The 23079-nt window shown below is 40.3% G+C and overlaps 1 protein-coding gene across 2 annotated transcripts in view; it reads left to right on the forward strand.

The window, feature by feature from the left end:
- ascc3 (activating signal cointegrator 1 complex subunit 3) overlaps positions 1-23079 on the forward strand; it is a 171066-nt gene that overhangs the window by 90088 nt on the left and 57899 nt on the right. For both annotated transcript variants that reach the window (XM_071469778.1, XM_071469779.1), the window contains exons 12-17: positions 2159-2335; positions 3135-3206; positions 6731-6865; positions 20439-20630; positions 21683-21907; positions 22880-22999. In XM_071469778.1, coding sequence (XP_071325879.1) covers positions 2159-2335; positions 3135-3206; positions 6731-6865; positions 20439-20630; positions 21683-21907; positions 22880-22999 — 921 coding nt within the window. The remainder of the gene's footprint in view (positions 1-2158; positions 2336-3134; positions 3207-6730; positions 6866-20438; positions 20631-21682; positions 21908-22879; positions 23000-23079) is intronic.

Raw genomic sequence — 23079 nt, forward strand, 5'->3', positions numbered from 1 at the left:
CAGCCTTCAAACCTTTCAGAGAGCAAACAAAGTATTATAAACCAAATCAGAAGCACTATTTGTATAGACCCCGTCAGTGTTATTGTACAGTGGGATGCAAAAGTATGGGCACCCCTGGGCAAATGACATGTGATATAGATTTCTGAAGTGAAAAGAAGTAAATATGAGCACTGCAGCAAAAAGAAAAATTAGCAACAGCCATGACTGTGCACAGGAGTAGGGACAGGATAATTTGCCCCCACTTTGCACCTCCACCTACCCCACATTCATTTTCAGTCACAGATCACTGTATTCCAGTTTCATTCCTGTCTACTCGGGTAAAAGAAAGTGTCAGAAAGCAGAGACCATCTTGCGTTGGGGTCACACCAGCTGCGACACCTGTCAATAATGCTGACAGCCACGGTTAGCAACGAGCAGGTGAACATAGTGGAGCATTTAACTCTTAAGGAGCCAGATATTCCCCTCAGGAGTTTGTTGAGACCAAAACAGAACAAAAGAGAGTGAACGTTGAATATTGACCCACTCCTTATGAATAATACAGCTGCTGTGTGTCTGCTGGATGTGTATATGAGAAACCGTTTGCCAACAAGGTTGCCATATCAACTGAAAAGGTGAAAAGACACATCTTGTTGTGTTGTGTTCATCACTCGTTTCCGCTGCCTCCAAGTAGACAAAAAAATCAACAATTTAATGCACTAGGCCTTTAAAAACACAGCTGATGGTGCCCGTGGAAATTAGTAGTGGATAAAAATGTTACAATCTTGTCCCTGATGCTCTGATAGATCAGCTGCTTCCCACAACGATAGATACAAGACAGATACAGCAACGTCACACTTCAGAGAACAGTGAAAGCAATATTGTGTACAGATTAGAGCTACAATCGAGATGGAGCTTTATTTTCATGTAGCTGACATTTGAATGAAATGTTTGTAATTCTCTGAGAGTCTGCAAGTCTGTGCATGGTTCAGCATCCTCTCGTTTCATATATACATTTTTACAACACCATGATGGAGCTGACTGCTTTATTCTGCCCCCATTAGATGAAATGTATCCTGCACCTGTGACATTTGGTTCCCACTTCTACACAGTGAATTTATATACACTAGATACTGGTGTATAATATACAGCTATGTACAGCAGCCATTCTGATTATTCTCATATTATTCAGCTGTGAGTGTCGTGTTATCTGTCCTGCTATAAGGGCCTTGAAGGTCCAGATATTTCAAGTGCGCCTATAAATCCACTGCCTGACACTGATACTGATACACCTTTTCTTTTAGTTTAATGTTAGTATTTCTCTGTAGCTTTGGGAACTGCATGGATCATGGACTTAAACCAATAACCACACTGTCTCATTTTAATATTATGACCTATTAAATTTATTTTATTCAGCCCACGACACACTCCTATTCTAAATCCAGCTGTTAATCACTACTTCATTACTTCATGTTGTCCTAAACTTTTATTATGCCACAAACTTAGCTGAAAGTTATCTTTCTGCTTATCTTTATCTTGTAAAAGCACTGCATGACATTAAAGGTCTTACCTTTCTTGCTGTCACTTCGCCGTGTTGTCAGGAGCTTAACAGCTGAAAAAAAACAGCAACACCTCTGGAGCTAGTAAGTAAATGACATTAGTGCTGTGGAAATGTTCTGTGTATTATGCTAAATTTGCCATTTCAATTGTGAATAGTTGATTTCAGAATCAGAATCAGAATCTGAATCAGAATCAGTTTTATTGCCAAGTATGTTTCCACATACAAGGAATTTGTTCTGGTGATTGGTGCAATTGGAGGTTCTTGTAAACAACAGGTTTACAAGAACCTGTTTGATTTGATTTTCAAACAGTCAAACAGCCCCAGTACACATACGGAATTCAAGATAATTACAATTCCCATGATTTTGTGTCTTAATGGTGGTGTATTATGAACACTGTGTTTAAGTGTCACTTATATCCTCTCAGACACTTTTCTCCAACCACTGTACAGGTTGCCTTTTCCTGTCTTGACCTGTGAGGCAAAGTCACTTCAAAGAAGTCATTTCAGGAACTGATGCCCTTGATTTGCAACTTTCCCTTCTGCCTTGATGATTGCAGAGAATATGGATATGCATAGGATTTGGTGTAGTTCTAATACTGTGTCATTATCTGATGGTGTTAGGTGGAGTCCACACAGAGTATGATCAGGATCCTGGGGCTATCAGCCACCCTGCCCAACTACCTGGATGTGGCCACCTTCCTACATGTCAATCCCTATATTGGCCTCTTCTTCTTTGACAGTCGTTTCAGACCGGTCCCCCTCGGACAGACCTTTGTTGGCATCAAAACCACCAACAAGGTAAATAACCAGCAATGATGTCAGTGTAATTACAAACCTATAGGACCTTGGTAACTTGTACATGCGGACTTATCTTTATTACAAGCCTATCAAAAGTTTGTTTTTAACAATAGATGGAAGACACTGACTAATGTGTAATCTGTCACAATGTCCAATGTCATCTATCACAGACATTTCAGTGATGGTTAGTGACAATAAAATACAGTGCAATAGAGCAAAGATATGCTTGACCTTATTTACATATATTAATATATAGGTTGTCTGATAGGAAGCACTGTCTATTTTTTTTCAACTGTAAAATGTCTCACTCTCTACATTCAGAATCGGGTCACAATAAGCAAATGCTCTTATATCTAAATGACCTTATAATTATCGAGCACATTGTGTGCATCACACACACAATATACATGTTAGTGTGGCCACTTAAAATGCCTGTTTGGAAACAGTTGACCTGATAACAGACACATGTTCAGGTTCTCATGTCAGAAAGTCTCGTAGCATCTATGGATAACTATGAACTTAGTCTCAAACATTTTTTGTTGTTATATTTACATGTTTGTTTGTCACAGTTACTGTGGGTTGTGATCATTGGTTATTAATGCTGGAGGTTTTAATTTAGTTGGAGAGCATTACAAGTTTATGTTTTAAGACTAACCTGAGAAAGACCAGAGAATGGCCAGCTACTACTACAACTACTAAGTCACTAGTATACAGTATGTACCTGGGATTCATTAGTTCCATTAGAGGGTGAAAACATTGTGGTAATCAATGAAGTCTGTGATTTTGTTTCCCTGTTCAGATCCAGCAGCTTCATGACATGGAGGAGGTTTGTTACAACAAAGTTCTGGAGCAGGTTAAAGCCGGTCACCAGGTAAGGGCTTCTCTGCATGTTTGAATATACCAATGTTCACATATTATATGCATAGTTTTATATGTGAGGCAACATAATATAGAATGAATAGAATGCATACATAAATGTAGACAGTGTAATTTAGGTAGTATATAATTTGAATATAGTTTAATATGAATGAATATGTTGTGTTCATTGACCATTATTTTCCTGTTTAGAAAAAACAACCAGTCAAATTGATGCTTTGCGAGATTAAGACTTAGAACTCCCCGTGCCGGAGTTAGAAAGAAGTACGCAAATATGGTGACTGGACTGATAGCTGAACAGGTCAAGATTTCAGTCCTCACACAGCACACATGCATTCCACCGTGATATTGGTGGCAGTTTTACGTCTCAAAATTCACTGTAGTTTTTTAAATAGCTCTTCAATTTTACACAGAAGTAGATGGAAGCAGGATTCTCATTTCTAGCTGGCATCTGTTGATTACTACTTGGTTGGTCACTACTGCAGTGAATAAGCTAGTTATCCATAATTGCTTATGTTTTTTGCTTTTGAAAGAGTGTCAACTATTCAGAGTCTGACTATTTCTGTCATTAGAACACAGTTGACATGACCACAATGTCAGAATGAATAAAGAAGTGTAAAATGGATGGCATTTTGTTGCCTTAAATTCTGGTCATTGCAGCTCTGTTCTATTTTCCTGGAGGCTTGTGTCCCCGTTGTTACCCTGATATTGGACTTGAATGTTTTTTGAGATAATTGGTGCCTGTGGCATACAAACTCAATCAATTAATCAGGACAGATTACCTCAGCTACAATTATATCCCCTGAACATTTTCCCTTTCCCTCAAAATGAGTTTATTGTTACATTGCCGTATTAAGAATGGAGTTACAATTTCCTTATGAATACTTCCTGGATGTGACAAAAAATCCAAGACAACATAAAGAGGCACATGGTGATGTACACAGTTCAGTCTTTAATACAACTCCTATTTCCCTTGAAAATGTTTCCCTGAACTTTTTTATGAAAAGAAACTCCTGTAGTAAATATTTTTGTGAACTTTTGGAATGAACACCTGCTATCTAAAGTCTCTGAAGTCCTTATCTACCCTTGTGTTACCTTCCACTTCCTTACCCCATCCACCCATCACCACCATCCACTCATTCTGCCTCCACTCTACAGCCTGAGAAAGGCCTATTGGGAACATGAGAGTTGTGAATTCAGAATTTACCATTTAGCTCCCATCTACTTCAAGGGTTGAGCTCCCTATTGATCATGGTTGTTATCCGGTCTGCATCATTTTATTGCAAGTACACTCACACACCCTTTTTCCTGCTTTTTCCCCTTCTCTCTTGCACATCCTCTCCCACAGAAACATGCTTAATATAAGGTTTTCTGTAGCCCTTGAGAACCTGTAAGGCAACTTGTACTACTGCACCACCACTTTTTTTTATCACTGTGGTTGAAATGATACAATAGTACACTTCAACTTGTAGGTTGAGGCCACAGCTGAGCTGGGAAGGCCTCTTCTTCACTCAATATTAAATTGTCAAGAAGTGGCTGTGACATATATTAATTTCATCTGGGAGGATCTGATGGATGAAATTTCCTTTCCCACCACCCTCCTCGTGGGAGGCATGCTGCCAGAAAGAAGTTTAATAAGCTGAGAAGCCGGCGGTTACTGCCGACAATGATTCTACACAGCTCAGTAGTGCTGATAAAACACCTTCAATAAATAACATTTGCTGCAGTGGTCTCTGTGGAGCATACACACAGCTGGCTGCTTCATGTGTGTGCAGTCATGCAATATTGTTTGGTTTAATAATTTCAATTTCATAATAATTTCAACACTCATGTGACGTTGTTTCTCTTGAACACAGCATTTAAACTGTTGTTACAGCCTTAACAGTCTATATTTTCAATATTTTCTAGTAACCCTAAATATAGAATCAGAAAGCCCAAAGTTTGTACAGTAGGTTCACTTACTGACTGCTGAAACCCCATATCAGCTTCAGAAATTTTTTTGAATTTATTTTTGCACAGAACAATGACTGGATTTCGTCCTTCATCACTTCGATTGGAATCATGGTTGTAAGACATCTTTTAATGACCAGCATGAACAGGATGAATGATCAACAAGCAAAACCTTCAGGGTTTTAGGGTTAATTTCACTACCTGATTGTTACCTGTTTACCTAAAAAGTTATGAACATGTCTCACATAAGTCAAATAGCTCACTCAGGGACAGGTAGAGATGTGGTGAACAAAAATAGACATACATACAGGCAAACCACAGATGATTCCATAGAGGACATGAGGGTCACCAAATGGTTTGATGAGTATGAAAATGATGTGAATCATATGCTGTGGCCGTAACAGTCACCTGATCTCATCCTCTCAACGCTTATGGAAGATTTTGGAGTGATGGTCATACAAATTTTACACTATGGGTTTTTAGCCCTCATTTTGTACTTGGTATCTATCTATCTATCTAAAAATCTTGATCGATCGATTGATGGTCATTTTTTTCCCCCCGCAAATTGATGCACAAACAACTTGGATCACTCATTTCTTGTGGATATCCATAGTAGATGAAAAAACTTTCTGCACGGTATCACATCATTTCCCATCTCACGTCTCCTGTATGTTTTCATGGCAAGATGTAGTTTGGAGAGCAAACAGACTGGCTGGGGATTCCTCCTGTTGCTCATCAGTCACGTACCAGTCACAAAATGAAATTAGTCATGATTTCAGGACTCCAGATTACAAGACAAGCTGTGTAGTGTGAACAGTACAGTAATCAGAAGCACTCCACCACCATCATCTAAACACCAGCTAAGGTCATATATTTTTGGAGAATGGTGTTCCATCCCTACAGTTCAGTTCCTCATACACTTCTAAAAGCTTGTGGTAAAACCACACTTTATGTTGGATTTCACTTTTAACCCATCTGTATGTCTGTGGATAACTGGAAGAATGCAACACCCACCTACCACAGTACAAATTACTGCTGCTTGTCTTGGAACAAACCGGTACAATCACGTTACTCTGGTACTTGCCTCCCTACATTGGCTCCCTGTTAGATTTCAGATTGATTTTAAAATTTTATTACTGACTTTCAAGGGCTCCCTCCCAGTTATATCTCAGATTTACTGACATGGTATGTCCCCACCTGAGAACTGAGATCTATGGAAGGAGCCCTGGTTCAAGGTTTGTGACTAAGAGTGACAAGGCTTTTGTCATTAGAGCCCCATTAGTGTGATATGCGTTTTATTGATATTGATATTGATATTGATATTGTTTTATCCATAATTATTGTTCTTACATGTTTTATTCCCTCTCTTCACCTATTGTCAGTTCCTTTGGCTTAATGTTTGACACATGTTTTTATTTATACTGTTCTACTCTTTTTACTTGTTTTATTCATTTTATTGTATGTTATACAACTGTCTTACATGTAACTGTTGAACCAGTTGACTTCAAATTTAAATTCTGTTGTGTTGATGTTGTCACCCTCTTGACCTTGTATCTTTGTGTGGGTCAGGTGATGGTGTTTGTCCATGCTCGTAATGCTACAGTGAGGACAGCCATGGGGCTAATCGAGATGGCAAAGAACCTTGGAGAAATATCCTTCTTTCAACCAGACCAGGGTCCAGACTACGGCCAGTGTGAGAAACAGGTAGGAAAGCTTTCAACAATCTGTTGTTAGTCTCCTTAAAAACAGACGTTATCAATCTATTATTTCGGCCTCTTAATAATGTTTGGCAAGATTGTTCTCCTATAATCATTTGGGTAATTAGATAGTGATATTGATAGATGTCTTCATTTGTCAAATATTTCAATAGATAGTCCTTATAGTTGGAGATATGTACTGTATGTATATAATAAAAAACAATGCAGTTAGCCAGTATGTCAGGGTACGTGAATAGTTATTTTGATTTTCCAAGATTGACAGTTCAAGTCCTGGTACTGATTCTTTTGTGTTTCAAGACAAAAATCTGCAAAAACAAGCTTGCACAAGGAAAATGGCAAATGGGGGCATTAACTGCAAAAACATGTTGAATAGGTTGGGACACAACACCAGCAATGTCACCGTTTAAAAATTTTGGAGTGTAATCATTTATTTCAATATAATCTAACCATCAATTCAATCTGTGCAGTACACTCAACAGATCCATGGCTTTAGTGAACTTTGACACACGAATTTGTGCTGCTACAGCTACAACCATCTTGACACTGCTAACCTGTCATAGGCTGTCATGGCCTATTAGTTGTATTTCACCATCCACTTTTATAGTCTTCTGTATAAACTGCTCCACAAAAGGCATGACTCATAGCCAGAGAGACACTTAACCAAAGCTCTTAAATAAATAATCTTATTGTCTGGTTAGAGACCTAGCTAGCTCACTTGTAGCAGGTGGCACCATAGACATATATACGTAGATGCCGTATTGGCTGCTTACATCTTACATCAGTGTTGCCACCATATTGGACTGGGCAAGACTGCCCTGCTCCATTTTTTTTGGATAAAAAGCACTGTAACCTTTACATTTCTCAACTGATTTTAATGAGTCGATCTAGTTTATGATCTATGTGGAGTAAAAGTAAGTCTGTTCTCTACTTACTCATGATTGCAATAGTTTAGGCTGTAATCACTGTTTTCTATAAGGAGTGTGTATCAATTTTAGGTTTATATGACCTGACACTATATGAACTTTACAGGGCAGTCTTGCAATGACTGCAATGGGCTGTAGTGGCCAATGCAGCATCTAAATATATGTCAGTGGTTTTTCCATCATCCATCCATCCATCACCCATTCATCCATCCATCATCCATCCATTTCTCCATCATCCATTGTCCCATCCCCATTCATCTATCATCATCCATCCATCTCTCCATCATCCATCATCCATCATCCATCCATCCATCACCCATTCATCCATCCATCATCTATCCATCTCCCCATCATCTACCATTCATCCATCCACCATCTATCCATCTCTCCATCATTCTTCCATCCATCTCTCCATCACCCATTCATCCATCCATCCATCTCTCCATCATCCATTATCCATCCACCATCATCCACGTACACACACAGTGACATGTTCAGGTGTTACCATGGAGATATCATTCTTCACTCTTTTATAAAGACAGTTGTAACAAATCACTGTCATGAAAACCCTGACATGAAAACAGGGTGGATTTTCCAGTGGTCCTGTGTCCACTGTCCTTCATGTCACATGAGATGGTCTGTGTTGGGCCTGTTGAACCCACACATCACAGTAGAACAGCCTTTTATATCTAAACTTCTGAGACTCTTTGATTTGTTTACATTATTGTTTCCTGTTTGGTTTCTACCCACTTCATGTGACTATGACACATTTCTACAAGACATTAACATGATGTTTATTCACTGTCAGAGCACTGTCTTTATTTTTCCATAGAAAATAAACTATATACAGTGGATCCGTCCCCTTTACTGTTTACATTTGTTATGATGCTGTACATTTTATTTTAGTTGGATAAAACCTGCTCACAGTAGTCCATAATAACAAAGTGAAAACATGTATTTCAATTTTTTTGCAAATTCATTAAAAATCAAACTCTGCAGCATCTGCTGCATCTCTAGTTGGTGTCTACCTGTGAACAGATATTTCATACTGACAGGACTCAAACAGGCCAATACATGTTATTCTCTACTTATTCCAAGCAACAGTGGCTTCCCCATCGAGGGACATTTGTCCCTCGATGGGGAAGGTGTTAGATGCAGTGAAGCTACAGACTCCAGAGTCACTTGAGTCATGTACAGATCCAAATGAAAACTTGTAACATTCAACTTTTTCGAATCATTTTTAATTCAATTTTATTTGTATAGCGCCAAATTATAATATACATTATCTCAAGGCACTTTACAGAGTAAAGTCAAGACCTTACTTTGTTACAGAGAAAAACCCAACAGTTCCCAAAGAGAGCAAGCGCTTGGCGACAGGGGGGAGGAAAAACTCCCTTTAACAGGAAGAAACCTCCAACAGAACCGGGCTCAGGGTGGGGGGGTCTGCCTCGACCGGTTGGGTTTAGGAGAAGATAAAAAGAGGGGGTGGGGGGAGGAGAGAGGAGAGAAGAGAGAGAGAGAGCGAGACCAGGAACAGCTGTGTCGGTAATGGTGTTATCAATAATAATGACAGATAACAGTGGTTAATAGTAAAGATGAGTAGTGGTGGATCTGGATCCTGCTGCTCCAGAGGCAGAGAGACCTGCAGAATGAGGACAGAGAGAGGGAGAGAGAGGAGAAGCACAAACTATGGGAGAGAAAAAAATACAAAGTTAATGGCATGAAGTCATCGAGAGAGAGAGGGGGAGAGAGACAGAAATAGAGAGAGAGCGCCCAGTGAATCATGGGAATCCCCCAGCAGTCTAGCTCTATAGCAGCATAACTGAGGGATGCGTTTTTAATTGACAATATCATCAAATGTTTGGAATGTGGGAGGAAACTGGAGTACCTGGAGAAAACCTATGTAGACATGGGGAGAACATGCAAACTGACAGAGAGAAGAATGCAGAATGGCTTCCTCCTGTGAGCCACTGTGTCTCTCTGAGAAGAGGGGGCGGGGGCTAGGAGAGAAGTTGATGGCAGGGGTACAAGAGTGGGAGGGTAAGGAGAGAGATAGGAGGAGTAGGGTCATTGGTTGCACTGGATGCGTGGCGAGTGCATCGGAACTGCCATTGCTGATCTGCTGCAGAAAAACACATGTTCACACCAGCTGTGTGTCTGCTCTGTCGCTGCTACTGCCATTTCTGTCTGTGTTCACGAAGTTTGCAGGATACTTGAATGTTGGATATCTTTCATTTTAAATTAATTTGATTTATTTTTCACAGAAAATGCTTCTAAATGCCACTGTCTCCACATGCAGCTCCTAAAATGGTTTCCATGCAAATTTTTTCATGTCTATCAGATGTTCAGATTCTGCCTTGACATAGAGACTATAGTGGAAGGTGTCAGGTTTGTGTAATATTGCTGGTATGATGTCAAAATGACTGTCAACAGGTCTTTTCTCTGTCTATTTTTGCTGCAAGATGCATGTGTCAATGCATGAAAAATAGGCTGGACGCTGAACTTCTCGATTCCATGACGCAGCTGCGACGCAAGAAACATGCGCCTCACACAGGCAGTATGGCCACTGTAATCCGTTAACATGGGCACCGAAATGAAAACCAAGACGTTCTGCACATGCGGTGCATCCAGTGTGTCTCTGGACTTAGGATGATATCATTGGAGGGTCAGAGCAAGGTTGGGTCTTCCCCCAGTTTATCTGAAGAGCTGGAGGAATCATCTCCGCAGAGATTTTCTCTTGGGTTTCCCATGAACCTCCTCAATCTGATTCTCCAGATGGATTGATTTACTCATCTGTTCCTCCCTACATCTTCCTCTCTTGCTCCTGGTCTTCAAGAGCCTGATTTGTGCTCCTCAGAGACTCCCAGAAGCAGGACTTGGCCACTGGAGCCTCTCCTGGTCCAGGTCTTGCTGAGTCTGGACCATCACAGGGGGAATTCAAGTGTTAATTCGGTGAAAAGTGTTAAGTGTTGAAATCGGTTGAGCAGTGTTATCATGACAGTGCTTTTCATCCATAAAAACCGCAGATCCTGCAGTTATTGCTGTTAGTTTACAGGGCGGTGTTGCCCGGTCCAATATGGTGGCGACGTTGACGTATCGTAGCAATGGCCTGAAGCAGCCAGGGAAGCGTCTACGTAAAGAAGTCTATGGTTAGCACACTATTGTGGCTCTCTAGTGCTAGTGTTTCACCTGGCTAGTGTTTCAGTGGTTATCTTGCCAGCTACAGTAGTTTGTCAGGTAGCCCCAAAAGTAGTCACTAAGTCACCATGCTTCCAGCCCCACCTACTTTGCAAGATTGTGTGGGTGGAGTTACTCGCTATTGTCCCACATACAATACAGAACTTTAACACATTTGAGGAAAAGTCACAGATGAGGACAGCAAAACAATATAACCCAAAGCTGCATTTTAGGTATGAAAGTCTTAAAATTACAACACAAATAATCATCAAGAGGAAATCCTTGTTATTTAGGGCATTTACAATTGTTTTTATTTTTTGTTTAGTTTAGGCCAAAAGGTTAGAGGAGTAAGGTTGTGACTGGAAGGTAGCTGGTTCAGCTCCCAGACTGGCAGGGTTAAACCTGGATTAGAAAAGTGACAGCAGTACTTATCCAACCCTCATCAACATCACTGCAGTGCCCTTGAGCAAGGCCCTTAACCCTACACTGAGAACCACTCTACGTCTACACTAATATGTTTTAGTGTTAAATTACATCAACTTTGCAACATTTACACCTGCGGTCCACACTACTCAGGAGTTTTAGAGCCCCTGAAAATGGAGTCTTTTAGAAAAACTGCTGACCCCGCTTTAGTTTGAAAACTCTGAGGTGGTGTTTATTCCGAAAATGGAGACTTTTGGAAACGATGACAGACACCCAAATTGCAAGATATCCTTCCTCCAATCTATGCTTTCCATCACCATGACCACCTTATACTGTTGATGGTCCAAGCAAAGAAATCTCTGGTTTTACTTTCCATCATTGATTTTCCTTGTTTGTAGTATTGTCTGCAACTAAGCAACCAACTGCAGAGTAGACAATCAGCTTCCTGCAGGTGAATGCCCAGTGTACATGAATGGTCGAGTGATATGCCTTTTCAGGCTTGATAGTATGGACGGAGGTTATTTCTGATACGGAGCTAAAATGCTAATTTAGACAGAGATCATTTTCATTTTAAAACGCTGTTTCGAAATGAAATGAAATGAAAATGTATTAGTGTAACATTAGTATTGGGTTCTGGGAATTGAACTGACAAAACCAAATAGAACAGATCTGACAATAGAAAAGGGAACCCTAGATTTCCTGATTCACAGCTCATTGCTGTTTTAACTCCATACAAGAGAGTTTTGGTACTATTATTGTATGTGTGTTCAGGTATGAGAGCAGGACTGTAATAGTGTGTGTGTGTGTGTGTGTGTGTGTGTGTGTGTGTGTGTGTGTGTGTGTGTGTGTGTGTGTGTGTGTGTGTGTGTGTGTGTGTGTGTGTGTGTGTGTGTGTAATTGATGGTCTCTGTGCTGTGAGAGTACACAGAGAGGGAGCTATATTCTCCCCCAGAGGACAGTCAGTCAGATTCCAACTCCCATATTTGAATCTCCTGCAACAGAAGGCAGAGTGATAAATTTAGTAACCTTTTCCTTTGTTCCCTGGGGCTGAGCCAAGATTGATGCGCCTCTAATCTTCCCACTATTTAAATGGGACATGTATACAAATCAGATCACTTTTCATGCTTTCTATAACTGGAAATACAGATAAGAGATTATGTCGGTGGACAAAAAATTGTGAAAAAGTGCACTGTGGCCTGGTTAGTCTTGAAACAGTCCCTCAAAAGCATTGTGCAACTGTTCCTATGGAATACATACATTAATTAAACTGGTCGTGTATGCACTAACAGTACATAAATTCACTCCTAGCTCTCCTGCCTGTGTCCCAGCATAATGAGTATTATCTGCTCCATTAGTCCATCTTTGAGTGTTTGTTGGTCTGCCCTGCTTTGGCAAAGGAAGGGGCATCAGGTTGATTCCACTCTAAGCTCACACAGAGGTAATGCACAGCTTATTTGCACTCTGGAAATTGCCCCCACATTAATATTTATAGGTGTTTTTTAATCTCCAATATGCATATGCAGTAAAATAAAGAACCTCTAAGGTCAGTCATATAATTTAGCATTTATTTATCCAGCTTTAAAAGTCAGAAGTGATTCTACTATATTTAGTCTCTCCTAATGTTATTTAATTGGCTTTATCTCAGGGGTTAGAGCGGCTGTCAATCAAGCTTAGAAATGTTAATGCATCCACTCAAATCGATTCTTGTTAAAGACTTTTTTTGTTAAGCCAATGATGATGAAGAGCTGTTGGGTAAATAATGAAAACATTCAGAAAACACTATCAAAAGGGGCATTTTACACACAGTCCTGCCTTTTGATCATATGTATACACTTAGCATTTAAATAGTGTATTATAAAGAAAACATTGTGTAGGTGTGAGAGGAGAACAGTTGAAAATGATGCTTTGGCAGTGCCCCCAATTCTTGGGTTGTAATATCTCTGTCATGTACAATTGACATCAGAAAATGGAGGGAATACTGCGACTGAGTGTTGGTGGTGAATGTGTTTAAGGTCATCAATATTTTCTAGTCTGCACAAAACAGAGCCAGGCTCAGGCTATAGCTAAAAGCTATAAGCTTCATAAATCTGTGGGACGGAAGTAAACCACGGAACCAGTGGTGGACTAAAGTTGTCTGATTGCCGGGGGCAAAAAAAATATAAAGGGCACCTGATACACTCAGTGCCCCCCATCAGAAGAGAACAGCAGTGGATGGTTGATGAAAATGCTACATCCTCAGTTAAGATGATTCAGAATATAGGAAACTACACCTCTCTATTATTACTTGTTATACATTTATTTTGCAAACATCTCTCTAATAAAATACAGCGAATCTTAAAATCTTGAGAATTAGCTGTTTTGAGCCGTCTTGAAGACAGACTGGTGAAATCAAAGAAAAATCTTTCTTTTGGCCACAAGTTTGTAAATGTTAATGACCTTGTCTTCGTCAGCTGGGACGGCCCTCTGACTGGATGTCAGCAGGAGATCTGTGTGCTTTTCTTTTCCACGCCTGTTTCTAAGTTGCATTGATCATTTGCCACATTGATCAGAAGTTTGGAGAATGATGACTGATACAGTTAGATGATGGTACAATCTAAAGGAGTTCTGGCTTAGCAAACTAGTAGGGCTGCCCCCACCAAATATTTTCTCGGGCGACAAGTAGTCATTAGTTAAAGTTTACGAGGGTTTATGGGTTTATGATAATGATTTAATTATTTAAAGATATATTTTTGTAGGGCATTAGAAAAAGGTTTGAGTTCCAGGACCAAGAGAGAATGTTAGAAGTAACATTGATAACATGGAGCTATGTTACAAAGAAATGCAAAACCGTAACAATGAGCCTTTGAAAGATAAAATTTACAAGCACACGTGTGAAGAGATCTGCCTGTTAACAACACCAGCAAAAGTGGTAATGATTCGGAATGTGCCAGAAGAAGCAAGGATCAAGCAGGGAGAATGTTAGAGTGAGCATCCATGCTAAGAGGCTAACATTAGGCTACTTACATGTTTCAAATGATAAGCCAGGTTTGCCTTCAGAGTTTGCATGTTACCTTAATTGGGGTCGTCCTGTACCCTCATGAAATGGCCCCACACTTGGGATTTCCTGAGTGCAGTTCCTCTAAAAATAGCTAACAGATCCATAGTTTCTTTTTTTTTTTTAAAGCTCAGGAAGGTCCAGGTATTTGCTGAAACAGTTGGTCATTATAGTTTTCAGGTTCTTCTAACAAGAGATAGTTCTGCATTTGTTTAGGATTATTTTCCACAGTGGGTTAATACACATTTGGTGCTCCATTGAGTATGAGGCAACAGGACGGTGTTTGTGGCATGGAATCCAAATACACTACTGTGTTTAAATAGTTTTTAGACAGTGGTGGTACAGAGGTGCTATACACCTCTATTTGCATGTGAATGATGAAACAGTGTGTGTATTGACTCTCAGTTGTGGTTATTTGGTTTAGAAATCCAGCTCTTGTTAGTATTAAACAGGTATTGAAACAGCTATAGCTGTAGCTAGTGTATGAACAAAAAATATGGATGATCTTTTTATGAATGAAAAGATTGGTAAAATAACTTGGGATATAAAACATACTGTGTATTGCCTCGACCTGTGTGCAGGAGGTCTGTGCCTAAAGCTTTCTCCAGAGAGTACTGCATTCAAAAGCCCATTTGACTTTCATTTGCTCCAACTCTGACAATCCACCCTCCACCTTCCTCTCCCTTCCTCTGCCTTCTTCTCTCTTCACCTCTGCTACTCTCTCCCCGCCTGTCTCCCATATTTTTTAATATCCCGTTCTCCACGATGAAACCGTGTGGCTTTTACCAGAGGAAAGGCAGCTTTACTGTGGAGCCTAAGAGACACCTTGTGGTCCCATGGGTCCATTACACAGATGGTATTACAGACCTATCATGGGTTTTTCAGAGCTGGACATTAACAGCTTTAGCACTAACTTATAATGTTGGAGGAGGGCTTTCATTGCATGCTTATTATAGATTTGTCTGTTAAAGTTGAGATGCATGTTACTTCAGAAAGGTGTATTAAATTAGTGATATGTAAAGGTAGAGATACTGATAGACCTTCACTTTTCTTGTGAGGACGTCTTTCTCTGAAAACGCTCCATCTCTGTGCTCTTTAGATGTAGAGCTTTCATGTCATTTTGTTTGACAAGACACACCGATGTAGACACACAGATGCCTATGATTGTGAAGCCTCCAGGGACTCCACAGCTACACCAGCGAAGGCTCATTAACGTCTCTTTGCTTTTATTTGGTGCTATTTTTACGAGTCTTGTCCACTGCCAGTCCTCTCGATGTGTCAGATCTCTGACAACATGTCAACAACTCAAAGGCTGATGGAAACTGGAATGACACAGTGAAGTGACAAACGCACCTTTCACTAACAATGGTTGCCTTAAATAGAAGCACAGCTCTGTAAAATAGTGGGACAGAATGAGGAAAAGTGAGTATTTCTCCACGCACTCTGTCTGTTCTCGTATTAGAGCTCATCTGCAGTGTCATAGCTTCAGGGAGCGGCCTTGCATGTTATCATGGCAATGCGTAGCAAGTCGATTTTCCACTTTAATTGCTTCTTCATCAGCGTTAAAACAGCTGACTGGAGAGAGAAGTGTTCCTCTGTGCCACCCACCATGATCAAGAACAAAGGACTGGTATCATATACTCCCTTTTTTTTCTCCAGACAAAATAACAAACAACACATCAACAAATACACTCATGCAAAAATATGACCTCCATTGCTACTTCATACAGTGTATTACAAGTGTGTTAAACTTAACTAGCCTCCAAAGATGTTTAGACTCTAAGCCTAGATTTTTCTCTGGACGTGGCTTCATTATATTCTGTTTTTACCATGAGTCCTTCACGTCTCAGTGACAGTTTAAATGTCTTCTTTACGCATTAAAAGCAGTTTGGTGTTCAGCTGATACACTTTCAATGTTGTTTAGAGATGTTTTGACAGTTTCTTTTTTTTTTGTTTTTTAAACAAGTTGACAATACAAAAGTGAATTTCATGCTTCAGATGCACCTGCAGCATAAAGAGCAGATAGAAGAGTGAGACAGTTTGGTTACATATCTCATAGACACCAACTTCAGCAGTGATAGATCGTCTCTGGAGCCAGACGGACACAGCAGTGTCTTGTGGACATTGGGCGGTTGAGGCATATTTGTGGGTCCTCATTAGGCATTAACCATTTAAACAGCATTTTGCAATATTGACTAAAGGCTAAAGATTTGCACAGGTAAAAAGGAAGAAAACCAGTACAGAGAAGGATGTGTGTGGGCTTATGTAATATGTACCTTAAGGTGTTGCTATTTAGAGACAGAAATAGAGTGGACATACAAATAATGACTGAACCTTATTTATCACTGCCAACAGCAGAGGAAACTGAGAGCAGTAAAGAACAGTACAGCAAACTAAAATGTATATAACATCAGCTCTTTTTAGTACCACAACAATACAAAAGACCATTCACTGACTTGTATTTTTCTAGACTTTTAATGGCAGGTCAGGTCTACTGCAATATGAATGAAGCAGCCAATTAATTATCTTTTTAGGAGCTCTGTTATATTTTTATCTTTTAACAACAGTGTTGTCAAAGAAAGTCAAAAGATTCAAGAACTACCAAAAATCTCCCACATTTATTTCTCATAACAACAGGAAACAGTTCATTGGGTAAAGCTGGAGGTTTAGTAACTGTCCCCCTGAGATGGAGCTAAAACAGAACGGGATATGAAGAGAAAGAGGCAAATAGTGATGGAAACAATGAAGTAGAGTGGGTGTGAGTGGAAACTCATCCTCCCACTCTCTCCCACCTATCTAGCATTAATGGCCGGCCTCTTTGAGCACCAAGCATCATGACTATCAAGGGCCACCGAATGAACAACAATTAGCCACCCTGCCTCAATTTTACAGGATAAATGAAGAGGTTTGGTGCTCGTGAGAGTCAGCGTTGGTGGTGATGTTGTGAGACAGAGACCTATCTCCCACTCTTCATCACAGAGCCAAGGTATCATTTGCCATATTTTTGGTGTGATTTTACACTTTGAAATCTCATCTTTGAAGCTTTGCACAGAAAAACTGATGCTTCCTCATCTCTACAATGCTTTTGTCTCACTCCTGTATGCTGTCTCTCAAAGGATCAGGATATATGAGTGTTCAAATTAAATTGTTGAAAATGTAAAACCAGTTAGTTACACCTAGGTGTAGTTAGTGCACCTTGGAGAGGGATTGCCAACCAGCTCTGGTGTTAGGTGATGTCCTTTCTGTAGTCACAGCATTGAGAGACAGTAAGTGGAGCTGGCAGCTGGCTGTCTGTGGACAGAGTGAGCTCTGCAGCAGGAGCAGCAGCAAGCGGCCGGGCCTAATGGGACCTGATCAGGAGCTTAGGTCGCTGCCATCTCAGATACAGCCATGGCACAGCAGACATCAGTGCTAACTCACCTTAGATTAGAAGCTGGAAGCATGGCTGTAACACACTCTGACACCTCAAAGCAAAGCCTCAGCCGTAGCATTTCAATTACCTACTTTCCCTTGCTCACATGGATCTCGGCAGCACAGTGCAGGGCCCGGCCCTGAGGACTCTCACCAGGCCACAGTTTGCCCTGATTTCCATACATATATAGCTTTAGACAGCATAGCAGGATTGCTTTTTGTTCTATTGCATCATTTTTACGGGACTGTCATCTGAATAAATCACAGCTCAAAGCGTGGAAGTGGAAGGGTATCAGCACAACAAATACACTTTCAAATCACTTGTTAAGGGAAGAGGGATTATACTAGATCTGTGTAGGAGACGCCAAAGAACCTTTGTCATGAAATCAGGAATATTAAAGGCTTCAGAAACAAACGTGTGTGTATGTACCTGCTCTAAAAATGAACACTCAAAGGTGGGGCGGAAAATGGGCCTTCACAGAGTGGGGAGAGAGGCAATGAATCTTACATAGTCATACTTCAACAAAAGCACTCTGAATGGAACCAACTCTGCCTGAATGAAATGTGCTGTTTGTAGTGTCAGTTATAGCCCTTTGCCACCAACATTAGCAGGTGTAATCCAGTTTTTAATGATGAAAGCCGAGTGACGCCTTTTCCACTGCCAGTCAGTTTGTCTTTCTGCTCGGACTGAGGACACACACAACTGCAAGGACGGTGTCATCACATGCGCTTACAGAGCACACACACACACACACACACAGGCAGTGGAGAGAGAGTGAGCTGCCAGCCGCCGTGCGAACTGGTAAAACGGATGTGTCACATCTCCTCCCCGGGTTGGTGCGCCTGGAAAAGTGTCGGGGCCTCCTTGTGAAACGCTTCGATCGGTGGCTGCGTGTTTTTAGAGTTGTGCTCAGGCTTTCATCCCCCTGTGTTTGTGGTCGAACATCGCGGTGCTGGGCAGGTGACAGCAGCAAAGGGGTGGAAATTAGCGGGTTCAATACCTTTCCCATCGCCGACAAAAGCCGGATGTTAGAGGGAGGAGCAGGTGTTTTGACTGGTGGAAAATGGGTTTAAGGCAGCACCTTGATTGATGTAGTAGAACCAAAAACCCACAGTAGAACCCCACACACACACACACACACACACACACATCAAAACACAAAACACTAACCCTAACACAAAAAAAAAGAGGTAGAACAACAGGTCGGGGGGGGGGGGGGGTGAAGCATTTATATATCCTTCTTACCTGTAATGTAAATATTACAATATTATAAACAATATTATAAACAGTTTGTTTTACATATTCATGCCTGGAAGAATCTTGTGATATGATTTCAGACCCCCCTAAAATGGACCGTACCATTTCTTAACCTTGACATTAGTTGAACGTCTCGTCTACCTGGCTCACTCCATCAGTGGCTCGCAGGGGTTACATTAGTCTAGAGCCCGTTGTAGTTGAGCCTCCATGAAAATCATATCATCATATCACACTTGTATTTTTTTCAATCTCCCAGAAAACCTAATAGTATATTAATTTATTAGTGCTACATCGAGGCACCAGGAAAGAAAATGTTTTTCTAAAGCCAGTTCTTCGCAAAGTTTAGAGGATTTTTTGGATGAGTTAAAATGGAAGTTTATAAGAAAATAGGCAGTTAACAGAGGCTTTGAATTTTTTATTATTTAAAATCTACATTTGAACATTAAGATGATCTCTGTGTCCTCCATGACATCTGTTATCTCTCTATTTATCTGTTACTTTTCACATATAAATAGAGCAGTTATTTAACTATTAGTAAGTGCAATGGTAGACTGGCAACTGTACAGTATGTTTCTATTTTGTCTCAAGTACCTTGTCCAGTAGACATGATTAGTTAAAAAGATTAATAATGAACTGGTTGTTTTTTTAACATTAAAGAAACCAGTTGATAGTTTTTCACATTTCAGCAATTAGCAATGCATATTCAAATTTTATGCAGTTTTCAGGCAGACAGCACTAGACCTACTGCACAGTTGTGTACTGAAGGCCTCAGTCCTTTACCTGTATCCACAAGGTTTGCATACAAATCCAGGCATTCAGTGGCACCCAAATATCCAGTCAGTGTGTGTGAGGCAGACAGCTGCTGGCAGTAATGGGCTTTGTCTTTGTGGTGGAGGGGCCTGCCGGGTACTGACCTCCATTTAGATGCCCAGAGAGAGAGATAAAACCCTGTGATGAGGACTCCCCTCGAGCCCGGCCAGGTCACAGCTCTGCTGTCAGTTTGCAGCAGACATCTCAATCTGCCTGGCTGTGTATGTGGTCTCTAAGCTGCAGACACTGTTTGAATTTACTGCGAGGGCACACCTCGACAGTTGAGTATATTATCCATCCTAATAGGCTTCTCATACCATTTGTGAGGCAGTCATCAGAACATTTATTCAGCTGTACCTGCTGAGCCATTTGCACTTTGTCATGTTCTTGTACAGTGCATTTTATTCCAGGTTGTTCTTCTTATTTTTGCTGTTATACTGGGAAAAATAACAACAATTATGAACTTCCCTCAAGCACTCTTCTTTCCTTTATATAAACCGACCTCTCCTCCAACCTCTTTCAGATCCAGCGCTCCAGAAACAAGCAGATGAAGGAGATGTTCCCAGAAGGTTTCGGGATCCACCATGCTGGCATGCTGCGGTCTGACCGCAGCATGATGGAGAGCATGTTCTCCAAAGGCCACCTCAAGGTGCTGGTCTGCACTGCCACCCTGGCCTGGGGAGTGAACCTGCCGGCCCACGCAGTTATTATCAAGGTCCTTACTTTTTGATTTTGTTTTACTTTCTTTCTTGCATTTTAGTTATCACAGTTTCCCTTTTGGTTTCTGACTTCCATGCTTGTATGTTCTGTAAACACAGCTGGTTTACCAGCTGAGCAAAGCAATCACCTTCCCCAGAATCTCAGACCGTCTGCGATCCCAAGGTTTCAATTTCTCTGTGGTAATTTAGCAATTGTAAGAGTTATTGTTAATATACACCACTGGAGTAAAATATAAATTTAAGGCAAGGGCCTTAAAGTGGTTTTTTAATTAGGTTTGTACTGAGGATGTAAATCTTTAAAAACAGCACACAAATATGTAGTGTTATTTTTAAATTTCATTTCCTAAAAACAGCTGGTCACTGTAGTTTTCAATAATCTTTGCTCAAACAGAGGAAAATAATATTTCAGGCAGCAGGACGGAGTGTGGGTGTCCGTGAGTCAAAATATACTACAATGTGTGTTTTCATGTTAATGAAGGAACATGTCACCCAGTGCAACAGTTTAGCTCACTGATGTTTTAAATGGTTAATAAATTTCTATTTACCAAAGAACAATGTCGGTTGTGAAATCTTAAGTCAAAAAAAAATCTGATCAAACCGACAGAAGAAACAACATGTTAACTAACCAAACATTAAATCCACAATCTTATCTCTGACAGTACAGTAGCCTTTAACTTACAAACTGCACAGTTACCATAGCATGAGCTTCCATAGTACATTTACAATGCTATTTATAGTGCCACTGCACCGAATTTCCAAACTGAAGATTGAATAGGCATTTTCAGTTCTTTTAATTACACATGAAATTTTGACTAGATCTCATTACAGTCAAATTTGGCTATAAATTATTCACTTTATTAAATATGGAACTCTCCTCTTGTTGTTGCACTGCAGAGAAATACCATTTGTAACTGTTATTTGTTAATTCTGAGCACATTTTAAACCAACTGCTTTTTCATTGTACATAATGAGATGTTCACAGAAATAACATTTCTTGCATATGTTTCTTGTCCTCTGAATATGCTTCTGTCTCTTGTGTCTGGAACAGGGCACTCAAATCTACGATGCCAAGCGCGGTGCATTGGTGGATCTGGGCATCTTGGATGTCATGCAGATTTTCGGGCGTGCAGGTCGTCCCCAGTTTGACAAGTACGGTGAGGGCACCATCATTACCACCCATGATAAGCTGAGTCATTACCTGACCCTGCTCACCCAGCAGAACCCCATTGAGAGTCAGTTCCTGGACAGCCTGGCCGACAACCTGAACGCTGAGGTCAGTCTCTGCACACCCTGTTTGTTCAGGACTGATATGAATGTTTTCTTTCAGTTCCAGATGCAAAATTTCTTTTCTGAAAAATAAACAATATTGAAGAGGCAGGGTTATGAATTACACCTGTGTGGGCAACAAAATTCACCAGTTTGCATTACCTGTCTGCATTTTTATGTTATTAGTTTTGTATTGCAGTTGAGTAAGAAATCTGCTTTGAAATCTTTGTGTTTGACAGATGTATTCAAAACCTCATTTTTTCTCTCCTCTTCAACAACAGTGTTTCAGCTGATTATGAATCCATAAGAACTTTAATATTTTTGTTTTTCCCAAAACAAATGTAGGAGAAAAAAAGTATAGCTCCTCTGGTAACAAAAAAGCAGGAATCACCTCATCTCCACCACATTAGCCAGAAAAAAGAAAGAAAACACCAAGAATCAAGCAAATGGTGAAATAATGAAAATAACAAATTAAGATAAGAAAAGAAATGAATGGAGGAAAAAAAGGAATAGAACATTTAGGAAAAAGATTGTAGAAAAACAGATGCTTTAGTTTTCCTGCTATTTGTTGATTACATGATATGTTCAAGAATGTCATATAAACTTTGGTGGAGGATAAAACACATCAGCAGATTTGTTGGTCCATTAGTGAAAAATCACAAATAATAATAATAATCTTATTCAATTTTGATGAAAAGAAACATGTTGATGTACTTTGATGCTGGGGTGGGAAGGACAACTCCTTGGTCTCAACCCAATCTTCACACTTAACTTGTGTCTGTTTCTGTTGTGTTCATTTTTACGTCTGTTTAAGGGGAGACGGGCTGACAGTGTACTGAGGTCCAAAGTGTACTGTGGAGAAGTCTGACAGTGTTGTTGGAATGATACAAACTGAGACTGCTGTTTCCTCAAGTGTCCACTAGATGGTGGCAGAGACCAGTGACTTTGTAACGGCTTGTTGTTGTGACTCTTGTTTCAGATTGCTTTGGGAACAGTCACCAATGTGGAGGAGGCAGTGAAATGGCTGAGTTATACCTACTTCTATGTTCGCATGAGGGCCAACCCACTGGCATATGGCATCAACCACAAGGCATATCAGGTTGGTGATCAAAAGAGTTACCTCTCTTATTCTGCTGTTTATCTGTTTGTCCGGCAAAGTTGGCAAAGAGTATGATGATG

This window comes from Trachinotus anak, unplaced genomic scaffold (assembly GCF_046630095.1).
Source record: "Trachinotus anak isolate AG129_WGS33_773 ecotype Australia unplaced genomic scaffold, CSIRO_AGI_Tana_v1 ptg000032l, whole genome shotgun sequence".
Taxonomy (NCBI): Eukaryota; Metazoa; Chordata; class Actinopteri; order Carangiformes; family Carangidae; genus Trachinotus; species Trachinotus anak.